At 44.5% G+C, this 16,044-nt stretch overlaps 2 protein-coding genes across 12 annotated transcripts in view; one reads left to right on the top strand and one right to left on the bottom strand.

The window, feature by feature from the left end:
- The first annotated feature begins 285 nt into the window (after nt 1-285).
- LOC110490265 (HMG box-containing protein 1) lies at nt 286-7,025 on the top strand. Of its 8 annotated transcripts, none has more exons than XM_090200384.1 (11): nt 286-386; nt 1,451-1,552; nt 1,835-2,042; nt 2,228-2,273; nt 2,569-2,680; nt 3,686-3,798; nt 3,994-4,150; nt 4,260-4,404; nt 4,583-4,846; nt 4,948-5,089; nt 5,221-7,025. In XM_090200384.1, exons 1-11 carry the CDS (start codon nt 329-331, stop codon nt 5,236-5,238), a joined length of 1,365 nt encoding a protein of 454 aa, XP_090056510.1. In that variant the 5' UTR covers nt 286-328; the 3' UTR covers nt 5,239-7,025. The 8 variants fall into 8 exon arrangements, with proteins under 8 accessions (XP_090056510.1, XP_090056508.1, XP_090056507.1 ...); XM_090200382.1 differs by having other exon boundaries at nt 2,171-2,273; XM_090200381.1 differs by having other exon boundaries at nt 2,168-2,273.
- Nucleotides 7,026-7,118: 93 nt separating this feature from the next.
- LOC110490740 (receptor-type tyrosine-protein phosphatase zeta) overlaps nt 7,119-16,044 on the bottom strand; it is a 53,372-nt gene continuing 44,446 nt past the window's right edge. For all 4 annotated transcript variants that reach the window (XM_090200377.1, XM_036944562.2, XM_090200379.1 and 1 more), the window contains 5 exons: nt 15,328-15,459; nt 15,068-15,220; nt 13,466-13,608; nt 13,048-13,183; nt 7,119-8,079 (listed from right to left, as the gene is read on the bottom strand). In XM_090200377.1, the coding sequence (XP_090056503.1) occupies nt 7,936-8,079; nt 13,048-13,183; nt 13,466-13,608; nt 15,068-15,220; nt 15,328-15,459 (708 nt within the window). In that variant the 3' untranslated portion in view covers nt 7,119-7,935. The remainder of the gene's footprint in view (nt 8,080-13,047; nt 13,184-13,465; nt 13,609-15,067; nt 15,221-15,327; nt 15,460-16,044) is intronic.

The raw sequence follows: 16,044 nt of genomic DNA, 5'->3' as shown, positions 1-16,044 counted from the left end.
TATATTACACATGTAAACGCAAACAGCAAATGCATGCATGTTTACAAACCTTTTATCAAAGACAGTCTGTGCCTTTATTTTTTTGACTGTCTTTGTCTGCCAGTCCCTGAAATTGTAGTCAAAACTGTAACCAAACCTCATACAGTATAAAAACTACAATAGCTAGTTGCATGGTTGATTGAAGTCGCCCAATTAGAGCCATCTAAGAGATGAGGGACATGGATTACAGCCAAAAGGAACAGCGCAAACAAATACGAGGGTGTATTTACTCAGCGAATAACCAATTAACAAGAGAGGAGCCATAGATTGACGTCTGAAGCCACCAATAATGTTTGCGAAAAATAATAATATTTATCTCTCACTTCTCGTTGATGGCGACTGTTTTGGTGAGTTGCAAAGAAAGTTTATTAGAAATACAGTAGACAAAGGGTTTAATTAAATGAAACGAAGAAATAAATAGCAGAATATTACAGACGGATAGGAAAAAGGTGAATTTGACATTGCCTCCTTCAGTTTCGAATGACATGTCAGATCGCATACAATGTTCATGGTTGGCGTTTAGTTTTCTTAACCAGCTTGAGCAAGAGACGAATGCATAGGCTCGCTCATACTTTCATTTCATTGTATACAAATATTGACATTTGCTCCTCGTGACATGTTTTACTCTATTCTACTTCTGCATATAGCACAAGGTCCAATTTCTGTCAGCTCGACACTTCTGTATTTTGACAAAGCCTTGGCCAAATTAGGTTGCGTTTGCCAAATCAATGGGATCGTGTATTACTATGTAAGTATTTCGTTGAAAACCAAATCACTCGGCAGTAATAAAGTTTGCTGTCAATGGCGGGTAATAACTATTTAGGAGATATTTTCGTGGTTTTAAACTTATGGGTGTGAGTTATCGTCCATTCACAGTATTGAATGAATGAGCTCAAATGAGCATGCGCGATGTCCTGAACGTTTATAAACGAGGCCTGCATGACATGACGCTGTTGAGGAATCGAAATGAAAAAGTTCTGTCTACGTTGATTACACAATTATATGAGTCTTTCTTGTTTTGTGATAGTTTCTCTCAATTTCCAAAACAAATGTTGACAAAAGGCAAAGGCGTAATTGTTTCCGCATTAGAACAGTCACCTCAGTCCCCCCCCCCCTCCCCCCCCTTCCCTTCCTCATCTCACCCTTTTCCAATGTTGTACACCAGGGAACACTGTCCCGCGAATGTCCCGTGAAACCATCCAGTTGTCCCGCATTTGGTTATTTTAAATGTGGTCACCCTAGTCAAACATATTGTGTTCACGTTCAATAACTTTGTTAATAAATCGTTAATGAACGAATGAATGGCGTGTGTATGTTTGTGTCCAGTCAGATGAGCTAAAGAAGCATTATAACATGGTGTGGGAAGTTAAGAGTCCTCTGAGCAGCAGCAGTACTATGTTGGATATCACAGGGCCAGAGGCAGGTAGAGACCAGGGATTGGTCCTGCTCCAGTGTGAAGAACAGCTGCCCTCCTCCCCCGGATGCCCCACCAGTGTCAGCCACATGGAATACGGTAATCATAAGCTAATGTCATGTTTATGATGTGATTATACATGTGTAATGTAGGCTACGCTTTCTACAGGTACAGGTAATGGCAAGTCATTAGCATACTTTTAAATTGGAAAGCACCTTTTAAACATCATTAAGCAGAGGGATGCAAATACATCATTCCTGATTTACTGTGAAACATCATGCTTTTGGAGCTCTGTTCATTCTAATTGTTCTATTTACATATTTAACCCCTTAAAGAAACTCTGGTCAACCCAGTTATTCTATTTCTATCATTTCCCCTTAGATGACCTCCCGGAGCTGGAGGAGGTGGAGGAGGACCAGACAGCCGCTGTTGTGTTTCAGGTGGGGGCGAGGGTGTCCCATCAGGAACGTGATGGACACTCACACACTCACACGGCCGGGCCCCCGGACACACACTGGCTTACACAGCTAGCTCACATTGCCACGGGCCCCCAGAGTCCCTTGCTACAGGGCTCCACTCAGGTCGTCAGGTAAGGGATGTTACTGTACCCCCCCCCCCCCCCCCACACACACACACCTGCTCCCATTTTAATACTTCATAACTGTCAATTTCTAACTACCCCAGTTCAACTCCCATCCACATCTTTGGCACCAGTAGTAACCTCCATTCCTACGCCCGGCCTCCCCACACCCGGCCTCCCTGCACCTCCAGCAGCCTGCCCTCTAGAGGCCAACACAGGGAGTGCAGCAGGCGTGTCAGGGTAAGATCTGTTATGCTACACTACATCCACTAGGTGGCAACATTGGACCAGTGCAGCAAATGCACAGCACTGCTTTTACTGAGAATACACACACACACACACACACACACACACACACACACACACACACACACACACACACACACACACACACACAATTAGACAATTTGAAGTCAATCGTCTTTCCCCATGAATGAAGAAATATGGAGTTGTTTGAGAATATAAATGAGTTATCTAGCTAACTAATTGATCCTACTTTGGTGATAATCCCGTCTGGTCTCTCTCCTCTCTACAGGTCAGTAGTGAGTGTGAGTCTGCTGTGTACTGTCACTCCTCTGTGTCTGATGACGAGGACATGGGCTGGAGCCACTCTTGGCCACCTACTGCCTGGCACTGCTTCCTCAAAGGTACATATATATATATATATATATATATATGCACTTATCGGCCAATTTATTAGGTACGCCACCGCTTTCACGAAAATGGATTGCTCCTACAGACAGTGAGTCAAGTGGCTGTGGCTTACTATATAAAGCTGGCAGACAGGCATCGAAGCATTCAGTTACTGTTCAGTTATTGAACGTTAGAATGGGCAAAACCAGTGACCATAGCAACTTTGAGCATGGCATGATCGTCGGTGTCAGGCTCGCTGGATCCAGTATCCCAGAGTCGGCCGCCCTCCTGGGCTTTTCAAGCACGACAGTGTCTAGGGTTTTACCAATAATGGTACAACAAACACAACCATCCCGTCAGCAGCAGTCCTGATGGCCAAAACAGCTCGTTGATGAGAGAGGCTGAAGGAGACTAGTAAGAATCTTGCAAGCTAACAGGTAGCCGCAAACAGACAAATAATGGCGCAGTACAACAGTGGTGTGCAGAACGGCATCTCAGAATGCAGAACTCGTCGATCCTTGTCATGGATGGGCTATTGCAGCAGACGAACACACCAGGTTCCATTCCTATCAGATTAAAGAAGAAGTGGCTCCAGTGGGCACGTGATCATACTGGACAACTGTGGAGTGGAAAGACATCGCCTGGCTCAACGAATCCCGGTTCCTGTTGCGTCAAGCTGATGGCAGAGTCAGGATTTAGCGTAAGCAGCACGACTCCATGGACACAACCTGCCTGGTGTCAACAGTACAGGCTGGTGTACTGGTGTGGGGAATGTTTTCCTGGTACAAGTTAGATCCCTTGATACCAATGAGCGTTTCCAACAGCTTGTAGAATCCAGGCCCCGGATAATTCAGGATGTTCTGGAGGCAAAGGGGGTACTGGTACCTGGTACTAGATGTACTTAATATACTTGCCACTGACTGTATACGTCAATGTGATCACTTCCGGTACCCGAACGCCTGACCTTGTGCAATGACTGTTAATCAGTTTAAAAAATATATTTCTTCCTGTGTCCTCAGGCACTCGTCTGCAGTTCCATAAGGGTTCTAGTGTGGAGTGGCAGGATGCTGAGGAACTGGTGTCGGACGAAGACTTAGACGATGAGACAGAGGCTATATCCCACCCCCTGAAGGTACATACTCATTTAGAGGCAATATCACATCCCCTGAAGGTACAATAATGCCAAGCTCAGTGGACTGATATGCGTTCCTGAGTAACACAAATGAACAGACATTCTTTAATCTGGTCTCCTATCATCTCCTATCTCCCTGTGAGCCCCTTGTGAGTACAGTTCCCCATCACTAACCCTGTTGTGTCTTGTCCTCAGGGCTATGGTCGTGAGGGCCTGAGGCTGGTGTCCCACACAGAGAGCCGGGCGTTTGGCCAGTCCGTCCTCAAGCTGACCTTTGACCCAGGTGCCTGTGGGGAGTGGCATCTGTCCGCTGAGTGTCAGCTGGACCACCCGTTCTATGTCAGAAACAAAGGTCAGAAGCCTGGATTGTGTGTGTGGGTGATGTGTGTGTAACGTATGTAAAGTATAAGGTGTGTGTAACGTGTGTTTTTCTAACTTGTGTGTGTGTGTTCCTGTGGCAGGCTGGTCGTCGTTCTACCCCAGTCTGACCGTGGTGCAGTATGGGATCCCGTGCTATGAGGTGATGGTGGGTGACGTGTGTCTGCCTCCTGGACACAGAGATGCCATCCACACTGACGACTCCTTGGTGTTCGACACGTTCAGGAGGTAAAACCTCTCAGCGTTAGTTCAATAGCGGTGGTAGTGTCCATTTCTGTAGTTTACAATGCATGTGTGACACACTAGATTTGAACCGCAGCTCAAGACTGTGGTAGTCCCCCTGAGCTAAAGCCTCTCAGATCTCAGTGTGTGACTCTTCTTTGTGTTCCTGTGTTTTTCACGTCAGTTATGACTTCACTCCCCTGGACTCGTCGGCGGTGTACGTTCTGAGCAGCATGGCCCGGCAGCGTAGGGCCTCCCAGTCCGGCGGGGGCGCCGTCAGCCCCGACCAAGACACACACCGCAACAAGCCAATTAAGAGCCAGCGGGACTCAGGAGCAGCCGGCGTGGCTTCGCCCACGAAGTGCAAGCGGCCAATGAATGCATTCATGCTATTCGCAAAGAAGTTCAGGTTGGAGTACACCCAGATGTACCCTGGGAAGGACAACAGGTGTGTGTGTGCGCAGTTGTGTGTGCAAAAAAATCTCTGAATTCCCTGGACTAAAAAATTAAGTGAAAATATGTGTGTGTGTGTGTGTGTGCTGCCCTCAGAGCGATCAGTGTGATCCTGGGAGAGAAGTGGAAGAAGATGCGAGGAGAGGAGAGGAGGATGTACACCATGGAGGCCAAGGCCCTGGCTGACAAGCAGAAGAGACTCAACCCGGACTGCTGGAAACGCAAGAGAACCAACTCAGTGAGGAGAGGACACACACACACACACACACATATCCTATGAAGCCTATTGTATGGTGTTCATTTTAATATCAGCCCCTTGGAACTGTTCCTAACCTTTCCTCTCTCTCTTCATCTTGTTCTCCGTTACAGGGTTCCCAGGGGAACTAAGAGACGCAGACACACGAGAGAGGGATGAGGCAGATGACAGGAGAAAAGAGAGGGAGACGATGGAGGGGAGGGCAAACTTGGAAGAGGGGTGTATGGGGGGAGGCAGTACACGGAAGACACATGCGCGCGCACATACTCACACACACACTTTAGATTTGAATATAGATGTACAGTTGAAGTCTGAAGTTTACATACACCTTTGCCAAATAAACTTACGACTTCAACTGTATTTGTCAAAGGTGTATGTAAACTTATGACTTCAACTGTACATACACTTAGGCTGGAGTCATTAAAACTCGTTTTTCAACCACTCCACAAATTTCTTGTTAACAAACTATAGTTTTGGCAAGTTGGTTAGGACATCGACTTTGTGCATGACACAAGTAATTGTTCCAACAATTGTTTACAGACAGATTATTTCACTTATAACTCACTGTATCACAATTCCAGTGGGTCAGAAAATTACATAGAATAAGTTGACTGTGCCTTTAAACAGCTTGGAAAACTCCCAAAAAGTATGTCATGGCTTTAGAAGTTTCTGATAGGCTAATTGATATCATTTGAGTCAATTGGAGGTGTACCTGTGGATGTATTTCAAGGCCTAACTTCAAACGCAGAGGCACTGAGTTTAGTGTATGTAAACTTCTGACCCACTGGAATTGTGATACAGTGAATTATAAGTGAAATAATCTGTCTGTAAACAATTGTTGGAAAAATGACTTGTGTCATGCACAAAACGAGTTTTAGTGACTCCAACCTAAGTGTATGTAAACTTCCGACTCCAACTGTATATATAATATACTAACTGTGCTTGAACATAAGATATCTTTTTTATGTCCGACTTGCCTTAATCTTCCAAAGCAAGAATGTATTCTTTTTTAAATCATTTTTGATCCATTTCAGGTCATTTCATACCTTATAGCTTGAAAACATGAGCCCCTGTGGTGCTGTAGAGTAGGGAAAGGGGAGGTGAAAACAACATGTCTATTTTTCAACCAGAGATGAGTCTAGGGAATTTAAAAATGCTTCCGATTAGGCCTATATTTGTATAACTTTATATGTTATTGCTATTTTATTTTATTATTACTATTTTCACTTTGTACATGCAGAGGGGAAGGGATGGAGGGGTGGGTGGGATATGTGCTTAACCTTGATTCTTGCTGTATTCCAAATGGACACCTACCCCTTAGGCACTTAAAAGGAAAACTACACTCAAAAACAATATTTTGGTGTTTGTTACATTAGTCCACTGTTGATACCAAAATGTTTGCATGTCAGCGGTTTTCAAGATGCTGGACTTTCAAGAAGCAAAGTGTCACTTGCCACATCATCGTTTTTGAGTGGATGTTTCCTTTAAAGTAGATCTTATCTAGTCGTCTCATATCGACACTAGTGTCCAGTGGGTAGGGGTTGGTTTGGACCTGGGCATATCTTACCCAGGTCAAGTGCACTGGGTGTGTGAGAAACGACTTGGCCATATGTTATATTATAATGATGTTAACATACCTATGGGACGGACATGCATACTCTCACTGCAATGATGCATTATATACACTGCATCGTCTGTACGGCGGACATGTGTTGTGTACATCAATATGTAACGAATAATTCAAGTACAACTATGCGCAAGTGTAATTTCGGACTCAATCTCAGTTCTAACTATCAAGATTGTGAAATTGATTTGATTAAGTTTATTTATTTGTCTTCACCAATAATGTACAGGTCCTTCTGAAACTTGTACCCACAACGCTCTTGTATTATAGTATGAATAAAAGCATGGATCTGAACTGTTTTTTTTTTTTTTTAAAGAGTTTCTTTGGGGTGACAGGAGAGATTACTGAGAGCACGACAACAGTTTGTTGTGATAGTAAATGACGAGGTTAAGGTTTAGAGAACATCTTTACTCATCCTGTTCAAATATACAGTGCTGTTTATAATAACCTTATGACTACTGAAAAGTCCAAACTTTATCATGTTAAAAAAATATTAAAAAAAATAACAAATAAGCATTATTGATATTTGAACTAAATTATCAACACAGTAATACCCCCCCCCCCCCCCCCAAAGAAAACAGACGGGAAAAACACAGTAATAACGTTTGTAAATGGCTAGAAAGTCAACTTCATAATAAAATATCAAATCTAGAGGTATAAATACATTTGGCCTTTTGATAGTGGTCAACTATTATTATTTACATAATATGAGATAATATTACAGAATTTCATCTCTTATTCTCCAAGTTTAACGCCAGTATTTACACAAGTCATCCACAAGAGCAAGAAGAAGCATACAGTAGATAGAATGACAGAATACAGAAAGGACATTTATCCCTTTTAAGTAATTACATACAAATAAGACATTTCAAAGGGATAGATAGTTAAATCACATAACTCAAAAATGTTAAGTTAAAAAAAAAAAGAGTACAGAACATTTGGCATTAGTATCAAAACAGTTTTAAAGTACAACATGAATTACAAAAGGCACAGAATACCAGACCCCCTAGCAGCCAGTTGCAATGTGTGGTCATACATGCAAAACAGTATGTTTTATTCTGATAATTGGATGCTTAATCTCATGTATTTTGTAGCTAGCTAAGCCTATCACTCACAATTTGCTAGCTCATGTCTCTCTCTCTCAACATAAAGCACAGTGTATCTCCCAGAGCGTGTGGTGCTCTGTGTGTCTGTGTGTGAGAGGTTACATGAGGGACTCCAGGCTCTCTGCTGCAGTGGTGGCCCCCAGAGGGACAGAACCGTTGGTCTCAGGGGACTGTAGGGCCCTCTGGTCATCCTGGCTGTCCACCAGACTCAACACGGCCCTGTACATGAACTGGTACTGCTCCTAGGAGCGGAGTGGTGAAAGACAGAGTCAGTACAGGATGGGCCAGGTACAGGGTGCAAATTACGGAGGCGCCAGGGGGCTCAGTTCCCCTGAACGAGATGTTAGCTCCTCTAAAAAAATAATGCTAATTTGTCCATTCTAATTCAGTGATGAATATGTTTACAGTGGTATATATTAAAATAAAAGCTTCCTAATGAAACGAACACCCCCACCTCTCTGTCATAAGTCTCGCCGCCATTGGACACTTGAGCAGTAGAAACGCGTTCTCTGGAATGATCACGCTTCACCATCTGGCAGTGCGATGGATGAACATGGGTTTGGCCAGAATGCATAGTGCCAACTGTAAAATTTGGCGGAGGAGAAATAATGGTCTGGGGCAGTTTTTTATGGTTTGGTCTTTGCCCCTTAGTTCCAGTAAAGAGAAATCTTAATGCTACTGCATACAATGAAATTCTAGATGATTCTATGCTTCCAACTTTGGTGTCCACATACTTTTGGTCATGTAGTGTACATTAATGACAGTAGACCTATAGTTGACTCTTTCGGTTAAAAGCTTTCGATTTTGCAATGGCATAGGCCTACAATATTTTGGATTTGTGTGCCTATGAGGACCGTTTTCACGGCAAAACATACCCATAATATGTTACGAATTACAATTAGTTAGCAATTGTTAAATGGTTAGTAGTTACAAATAACACAGTCATAAATGTCATTAATGTAAGAAAGGAAAGGTAATGTTTGTTTTATGTCACATGATCTGTGAAGACTCCAAGCAATAACTCATGAATGTTTTGATTCAACTCATGCATTATTTGATGCATGTTCTTGTGTGTAAAACTGCCTCGGCTGAGAGGGTAGGCTACCGGCTCTGGTGTAGGCTTAGTGGAGGGTAAATGCAAGTTTACACACCCTTTCAGAAAAATGCATTGAAAGTATAGAGAGCGTATGTCACGCCCTGACCTTAGTTATCTTTGTTTTCTTTATTATTTTGGTTAGGTCAGGGTGTGATGAGGGTGGTATGTTTCATTTTGTATTGTCTAGGGGTTTTTGTATGTCTAGGGGTTTATATGTCTATGGTTGCCTAGATTGGTTCTCAATCAGAGGCAGCTGTTTATTGTTGACTCTGATTGGGGACCATATTTAGGTAGTCATATTCCTATTTTGTGGGTTGTTATTCTATGTTTAGTTGCCTGTTCTGCACTAGCCATATTAGCTTCACTGTTCGTTTTGTTGTTTTGTTAGTTTTGTTCAGTGTTCGTTCTTTATTAAATAAGATGTACGCGTACCACGCTGCGCCTTGGTCTCCTCCATATAACGAACGTGACCGAACAGCCCACCATAAAAGGACCAAGCAGCGTACTAAAGAGGAGTGGACATCCTGGACCCGGGAGAAAGAGGAGTGGAGGACATCCTGGACCTGGGAGGAGGTAATGGCAGGGGACAAGACCCTGCCATGGAAGCAGGTGGAGATGGCACAGGAGGAACGGCGACGATACGAGGGGACACGGCTAGCACGGAAGCCCGAGAGGCAGCCCCAAGATAATTTTTTTTGGGGGGGCACACGAGGAGATTGCCCGAGTCAGGTTGGAGACCTGAGCCAACTCCTCGTGCTTACTGTGGGGAGCGTGTGACTGGTCAGGCACCGTGTTATGCAAAGATGCGCATGGTGTCTCCAGTTCGCATTCGTAGCCCGGTACGCTCTATTCCAGCTCCTTGCATTGGCCGGGCTAGAATGGGCATCCAGCCAGGAAGGAAAGTGCCGGCTCAGCGCTCCAGGTCTCCAGTTTACCTCCTTGCACCAGGATATCCTGCGCCGGCTCTGCGCACTATGTCTCCGGTGAGTCTGCATAGCCCAGTGCGTCCTGTGCCAGCACACTGCATTTGCAGGGTGAAAATAAACATCCAGCCGGGACGGGTTGTGTCAGCTTTACACTCCAGACCTCCAGTGCCGACACCACGCACCAGGCTTCCAGTGCGCTTCCAGAGTCCAGTACGTCCTGTTCCTCCTCCCCGCACTCGCCCTGAGGTGCGTGTCACCAGCCCGGTACCACCAGTACCGGCACCACGCACCAGGCCTACAGTGCGCCTCGGCAGTCCAGAGTGTCCGGCGACAGTACCCAGTCCAGAGTGTCCGGCGACAGTTCACAATCCGGAACCTCCAACGACGGGCCACAGTCCGGAACCTCCAACGACGGGCCACAGTCCGGAACCTCCAACGACGGGCCACAGTCCGGAACCTCCAACGACGGGCCACAGTCCGGAACCTCCAACGACGGGCCACAGCCCGGGGCCTTCAGCGACGGTCCCCAGCCCGGGGTCCCCAGCCCGGGGTCTCCAGCGACGGTCCCCAGTCCAGAACCTCCGGCGATGATCCACGCAGCGAGGGTCCCCAGCCCGGGGCCTACGGCAAGGATCCAGAGACCAGAGCCTCCGGCGATGATCCACGGGTCAGTGCTACAAGAGCGGACTCAGTGTAAAGAAGGGGGGCGGTGTCCAGAACCAGAGCCGCCACCGAGGTTAGATGCCCACCCAGACCCTCCCATATAGGTTTAGGTTTGCGGCCGGGAGTCCGCACCTTTGGGGGGGTGGCACTGTCACGCCCTGAGGTCAGGATGTGACGAGGGTGGTTTGTTTAGTTTTGTATGTCTAGGAGTTTTTGTATGTCTCTGGGTTTCCTGGTCTAGGGGTTTATATGTCTATGGTTGCCTAGATTGGTTCTCAATCAGAGGCAGCTGTTTTTTCGTTGTCTCTGTTTGGAGACCATTATATTTAGGTAGCCATATTCCTAGGTAGCCATATTTTATGGGTTGTTAATCTATGTTTAGTTGCCTGTTCTGCACTAGCCATATTAGCTTCACGGTTAGTTTTTGTTGTTTTGTTCAGTGTTCGTTCTTTATTAAAGAAGATGTACGCTTACCACGCTGTGCCTTGGCCTCCTCCATTTAACGAACGTGACAGCATAACTCTTTTCACCACAATTGGCAATCATAGTTTACTCACCTTTAATTAATTTTTTACCACTACACACTGACTACTAATAGGCCTATTTCAAGTTCATAGTTATTACACATTATAGCCTAGTCTTGTAAGTTGACCTTGGGTGTTAGGCTGACCATCCCATTTTTTCCCAGGACAGTTTTAGGCTCATTTTAGGTGTCCTGACTTTTCAGGCTACAAAAAAAGGTCAATTTGTCAGCAGGACACATCAATTAATGTAGAACTATTCAATGGCAATCGCTGAATGTCATTAGGAAACACTTCTTGGTGTTTTGTAACAGATGTCTATTTCCATTCATCAAATAGCAAGACTATACATGCAGTTTGGATGCTGGATTCATTTAAGTCTTTATTATTAGGCCACTCAATAGAGACTCCCTGAGTGTTATGGTGTAATTCGCACTCTGGCCAGGTGTGTGTGAGAGCTATTTACTTCCCGGCACAGCCAGAAGAGGACTGGTCACCCCTCATAGCCTGGTTCCTCTCTGTTTCTTCCTAGTTTCCGGCCTTTCTAGGGAGTTTTTCTTAGCCACCGTGCTTCTACACCTGCATTGCTTGCTGTTTGGGGTTTTAGGCTTGGTTTCTGTACAGCACTTTGTGACAGCTGATGTAAGGAGGGCTTTATAAATACATTTGATTGATTCATTTGTGAGCAGTGTGTGAGTGAGCTAACTGTGTATGGTGTGTGTGTGTGTGCATGTGAGCTGTTTGCGTAAGCTGTTTGTGTAACGTGTGTGTGTACATGTGTGCAACCTGGACTCAGGGGTAGGTGTAACATAGTAAATGGAAATCCGTCAGAACCAAATTAGTGAGATGTGTTCCATTTGGTATGGTACGTATTAATATGTGCATTTCTTATGATATGTTATGAATTACAATTCGTATGATATGTTACAAATTATAATTTGTGTGATATGTCACCAATTGCATTTTGTTCAATATGTTACGAATTTGCACTACGTATTGTTGGAGTCAGTGAAAAACTTTGAACATTGAGATACTAAAGACAATGATAGATCAGAAGCGTGGTATATAAAGGAGTGGAAGAGACTGTTTTTTATGTCAGAAGTTAATGGTTCTCTGTAGAAAGACAGAGTGGCTGTGGAATGTGCTGGGTGGACGGGAGAGAGTCACCAGAGTGCGATGGGTGATACGGGTGGAGAGCTTTGGATTAAACATCAAGGGGGTTGAGGTCAGGTCAGGTCACCTTAAGGGAGACAGAACGGTTTATCACTTCGTCTTCCTGTGGAACCATAAGATGTAAGGGTTGGAGAGAAGGAGGAGTGCCTAAAGTGGAGTATATGTACTAGTGATGGTGGACATATGTTTTTATCTGAATACAGCTGCGTCGACCCTTTGGGAAGAATTAAACTTGCTTAAGCTTCTCCGGTGTCCATGAGTTATTTACTCTGAAAAATGAGAACCTAACAGCCTGATATGTTACAATTTCCAGTTTGTTGTGGCTAATGTTAGCGTTAGCAAATTACAATTTGTGTGATATGTTACGAATTACAATTAGTTGTGGCTAACGTTAGCTAGGTGGCTAACGTTAGCTAGGCTAGGGGTTAAGGTTAGGGTTAGGAGTTAGGTTAAAGGGTTAAGTTTAGGGTTTGGGTAAGAGTTAGCTAACGTGCTAAGTAGTTGCATTAGCTAGAAAGTAGTTGCAAAGTTGCTAAAGTTGTCCGTGATGAGATTTGAAAACGCAACCTTTGGCTTGCTAGATGTTTCGTGTTGTACGACCACCCATCCACCCCGACCAACTCCTGTCCTGTTTGCCTAAGTAACCTTCTGTCTTATGTATACCAAACGTAACATATCACACTAATTTGAATGTCCCGGACTTTCGTATACCATTTTACATCTAGTCTATGAGATCAGCCTGGTGTGAGTATGTGTGGTTCTATGTATGAGCTGTGCTATGTTCCCTGCGTTTCTGTGTTGTGTGTGTGTGTGTGCTGTTCCAGGACATACCATGTCGTTGAAGACACCGGGCCTCATGAGGTTAGTCATCCGTGCCACCTGGTACACATCCACAGAGCCCTGCTGCTCCAGCTGCTGTGCCAGGGTGGTGAGGGCACAGAACAGCCCCGCCATCGAGCCACCCAGCCTGGCACAGACACAGACAGGGGAAACTATGCTATGAACCAATTACGGAAACAACACCCAAGTCTTTGTCTCAAACACAGAATGAGCCAACAACTCCTGGAACAAAAAAACACTGTTATATGGTGAATCAGTGAAATCAGTTCCCATCAGTGAGATAACACACTCTTCAAATAAGATTCCTCGCACCCTACCAGCCCTCAGCTGACCTCCCAACCCCCAGCTGACCTCCCAACCCCAGAGAACACAGAGAAGACTTGAGGAACAGAGGAGAGAAGTAACTCACCGGTCATGCACGACTATGGTTCCTTCTCTCCGTCTGCTGTCCTCTGTGATAATGTTGAGCAGCTGGAAGGTGCTGCTGACGGGGCTGTCTGGGTTGGGCCAGCAGGGGGACATGTACTGACGCACTTCCAGGACATAGTTATCCTGGGGAAAGAAAGAGAGAGAGAGGAGTGTGGGAAGAGTCTGGGTGTGTGTGTGTGTAGTTCTCATTTGTGTGTGGTCCTCATTTGTGTGTATGTGTCTGGTTTGATCTCTGTGTGTGGTTTGATCTCTCCCAGCTAGCACATTTGGTTCATTGGAAGTTGTGGGAACGTATGTTTTTGGTTTCACATTGGTTGTGGGAACAAAGCCATACGCTTCCTGACTGGTAAAATTGAACGTTTTTTTAAACGTTCTGAGAACAGAAGTTGAAGAAACAGGAATGTTTATTTTTATTTTTTAGTTTGCAGCAAGGGAGGTTCTGAGAGTGTTTTACTCTGGTTCCTTGGAAGTTTTATTAGCCCTCTGAGAAAATAAATTATAGGGAATGATTCTGAATGTTTCAATAAGACTTTTAATAATACTGCTAGATTATTTGGGGTTCGAAACATGTTTGAACTCCAAGCACAGATAGAACACATGGAAATTAATGTCCTTAGGCAGTAGCCCTTTCCTGCAGTCAAATGACTAAATCACCTTCTAGTGGCCTAATGGGTGGAACGTTAAAAAAACTAAGAAAATTCGGTTTCTATGTGAAACGGTTTTGTTATATTTTAGTCCTTTGATGTATATAAAGTGAAATATTGAGATTCAAACTCAAAGTTGGATACTTTTCAACTCTTTATCTGGCATGGTACAGGTGTCTCCTCTTTTAAAGCCCATGACCATGTACGTAAGGTGTATACTTTTGTTTCAAAGCACTCATTAAGATCAGATGTGGACAATTACTGGGCGCGGCCAACACACCTCAACACACTAAACAAGATAGAGGATACAAAGAGTTTGTTGATGCTGAGAATGGAATGTTTATGTTTTTAAATAACATTGCTAGAAAGTTCTCTCGACATGACAAACGTTTTCTTGTGTTTTTTTATGGAAAGTTTTCTTCAAGTTCTTGGAACAATTTGAGAACCTGACTTTAAAGAAAACCATGAGGAAACCTTTAGGAAACATTATGCTGAAGTACTGAAATTCCAACAGAAGAACTTGTTTCTTAACGTTCTCTCAACTAGCTGAGAACATTCCCAAAGCCAAACTAGTTGGAGAACGTTACTCGAACATTTCCAAAATTCTAATTAAATGTAACCATGTTTGAACTTTTAGGAAATATTCTGTTAAAGTAATGAAATACAGAGAAAATATATATTTTTTGTCAAGTTCCTTAAATGTGCCGAGAATGTTCCAAAGACAGGCAACTATCCTGCACCATTCCCAGAAAGTTGTGGAAAGGTTGTATGCAAAATAACCATAGGTCAACCATGCTCCCACCAAGCTCTAAGAAACATATGGTTCTCAGAACGTTATGTGCTAGCTGGGCTGTTTGTGTGTGGTTGAATGTGTGTGTGTGTGTATGCGTGTGCGAGCTTGCATCTTGCACGTGTGAGTGTGTGGGGTTGGATCTTACCTGTGTGGCCTCCAGTAAGAAGTCGTGGACCACCAGTCTCTCCTCGTTGGCCAGACACATGTGGTCCTCTCCAGTGAACGACACTATGAAACCCTCACAGCTGATTGGCTGATCCTTACTGGGCCAGTAAACACAAGACTCCTCCCCCTCACTCTGATAGGACACAATGGAGACAGCGTTATAGGTGTGATACTGTTGACGTGTGTGTGTGTGTGTGTGTGTGTGTGTGTGTGTGTTTGTGTGGAGTGCTACCTGCTTACCTGTGCTGTGTGTGTGTCAGGCAGGGAGATGATGAGCTGTGAGTTGTGGTCCCAGACCATTCTCCAGAAGTCCGAGACAGTGGAGGGGAGAGGAGACTGGGTCAGGATAAACTCCCTGCTCTTGTGGTAACCCTGGAACACAGCACAGACACAGTCAAAATAAACAACATACATATATATGACTTTGCTTCGACGTGGTTTATCAGTGTACAAGACATTAGGAACACCTTCCTACTATTGGGTTGCACCCCTTTTGCCCTCAGAACAGCCACAATTCACCGGGGTCTGGACTCTACAAGGTGTAGAAGCATTCCACAGGGACAGTTGTGTCAATTTGGCTGGATGTACAATACTTTGGGTGGGGGACCATTCTTGATACACACAGGAAACTGTTGAGCGTGAAAAACCCAGCAGCGTTGCAGTTCTTGACACACTCAAACCGGTGCACTTGGCCACCTACTACCATACCCCATTCAAAGGCACGAAACTCTTTTGTCTGGCCCATTCACCCTCTGAATGGCACACATACACAATCCACGTCTCAACTGTCTCAAGGCTTAAAATCCTTCGTTAACCTGTCTCCTCCCCTTCATCTACACTGATTGAAGTGAATTTAACAGGTGACATCAATAAGGGATCATCGCTTTCAGCTGGATTCACCTTGTCAGGCTATGTCATGGAAAAAGCAGTTCCTAATGTTTTGTACACTCGGTGTAT

The sequence above is a fragment of the Oncorhynchus mykiss genome, chromosome 15 (genome assembly GCF_057628025.1).
Source record: "Oncorhynchus mykiss isolate SJ-2025 chromosome 15, ASM5762802v1, whole genome shotgun sequence".
Taxonomy (NCBI): domain Eukaryota; kingdom Metazoa; phylum Chordata; class Actinopteri; order Salmoniformes; family Salmonidae; genus Oncorhynchus; species Oncorhynchus mykiss.
The sequence above is the reverse complement of the archived record's forward strand: the minus strand, read 5'-3'. Positions and strand labels throughout refer to the sequence as shown.

Bases quoted from the DNA above. Each gene is read 5' to 3' on its own strand.
- LOC110490265 (XM_021563556.3), top strand. The intron at 2,274-2,568 runs GTAAGATCTGTT...TCCTCTCTACAG, and splicing joins AGTGCAGCAGGCGTGTCAGG to GTCAGTAGTGAGTGTGAGTC. The intron at 4,151-4,259 runs GTCAGAAGCCTG...TTCCTGTGGCAG, and splicing joins GTTCTATGTCAGAAACAAAG to GCTGGTCGTCGTTCTACCCC.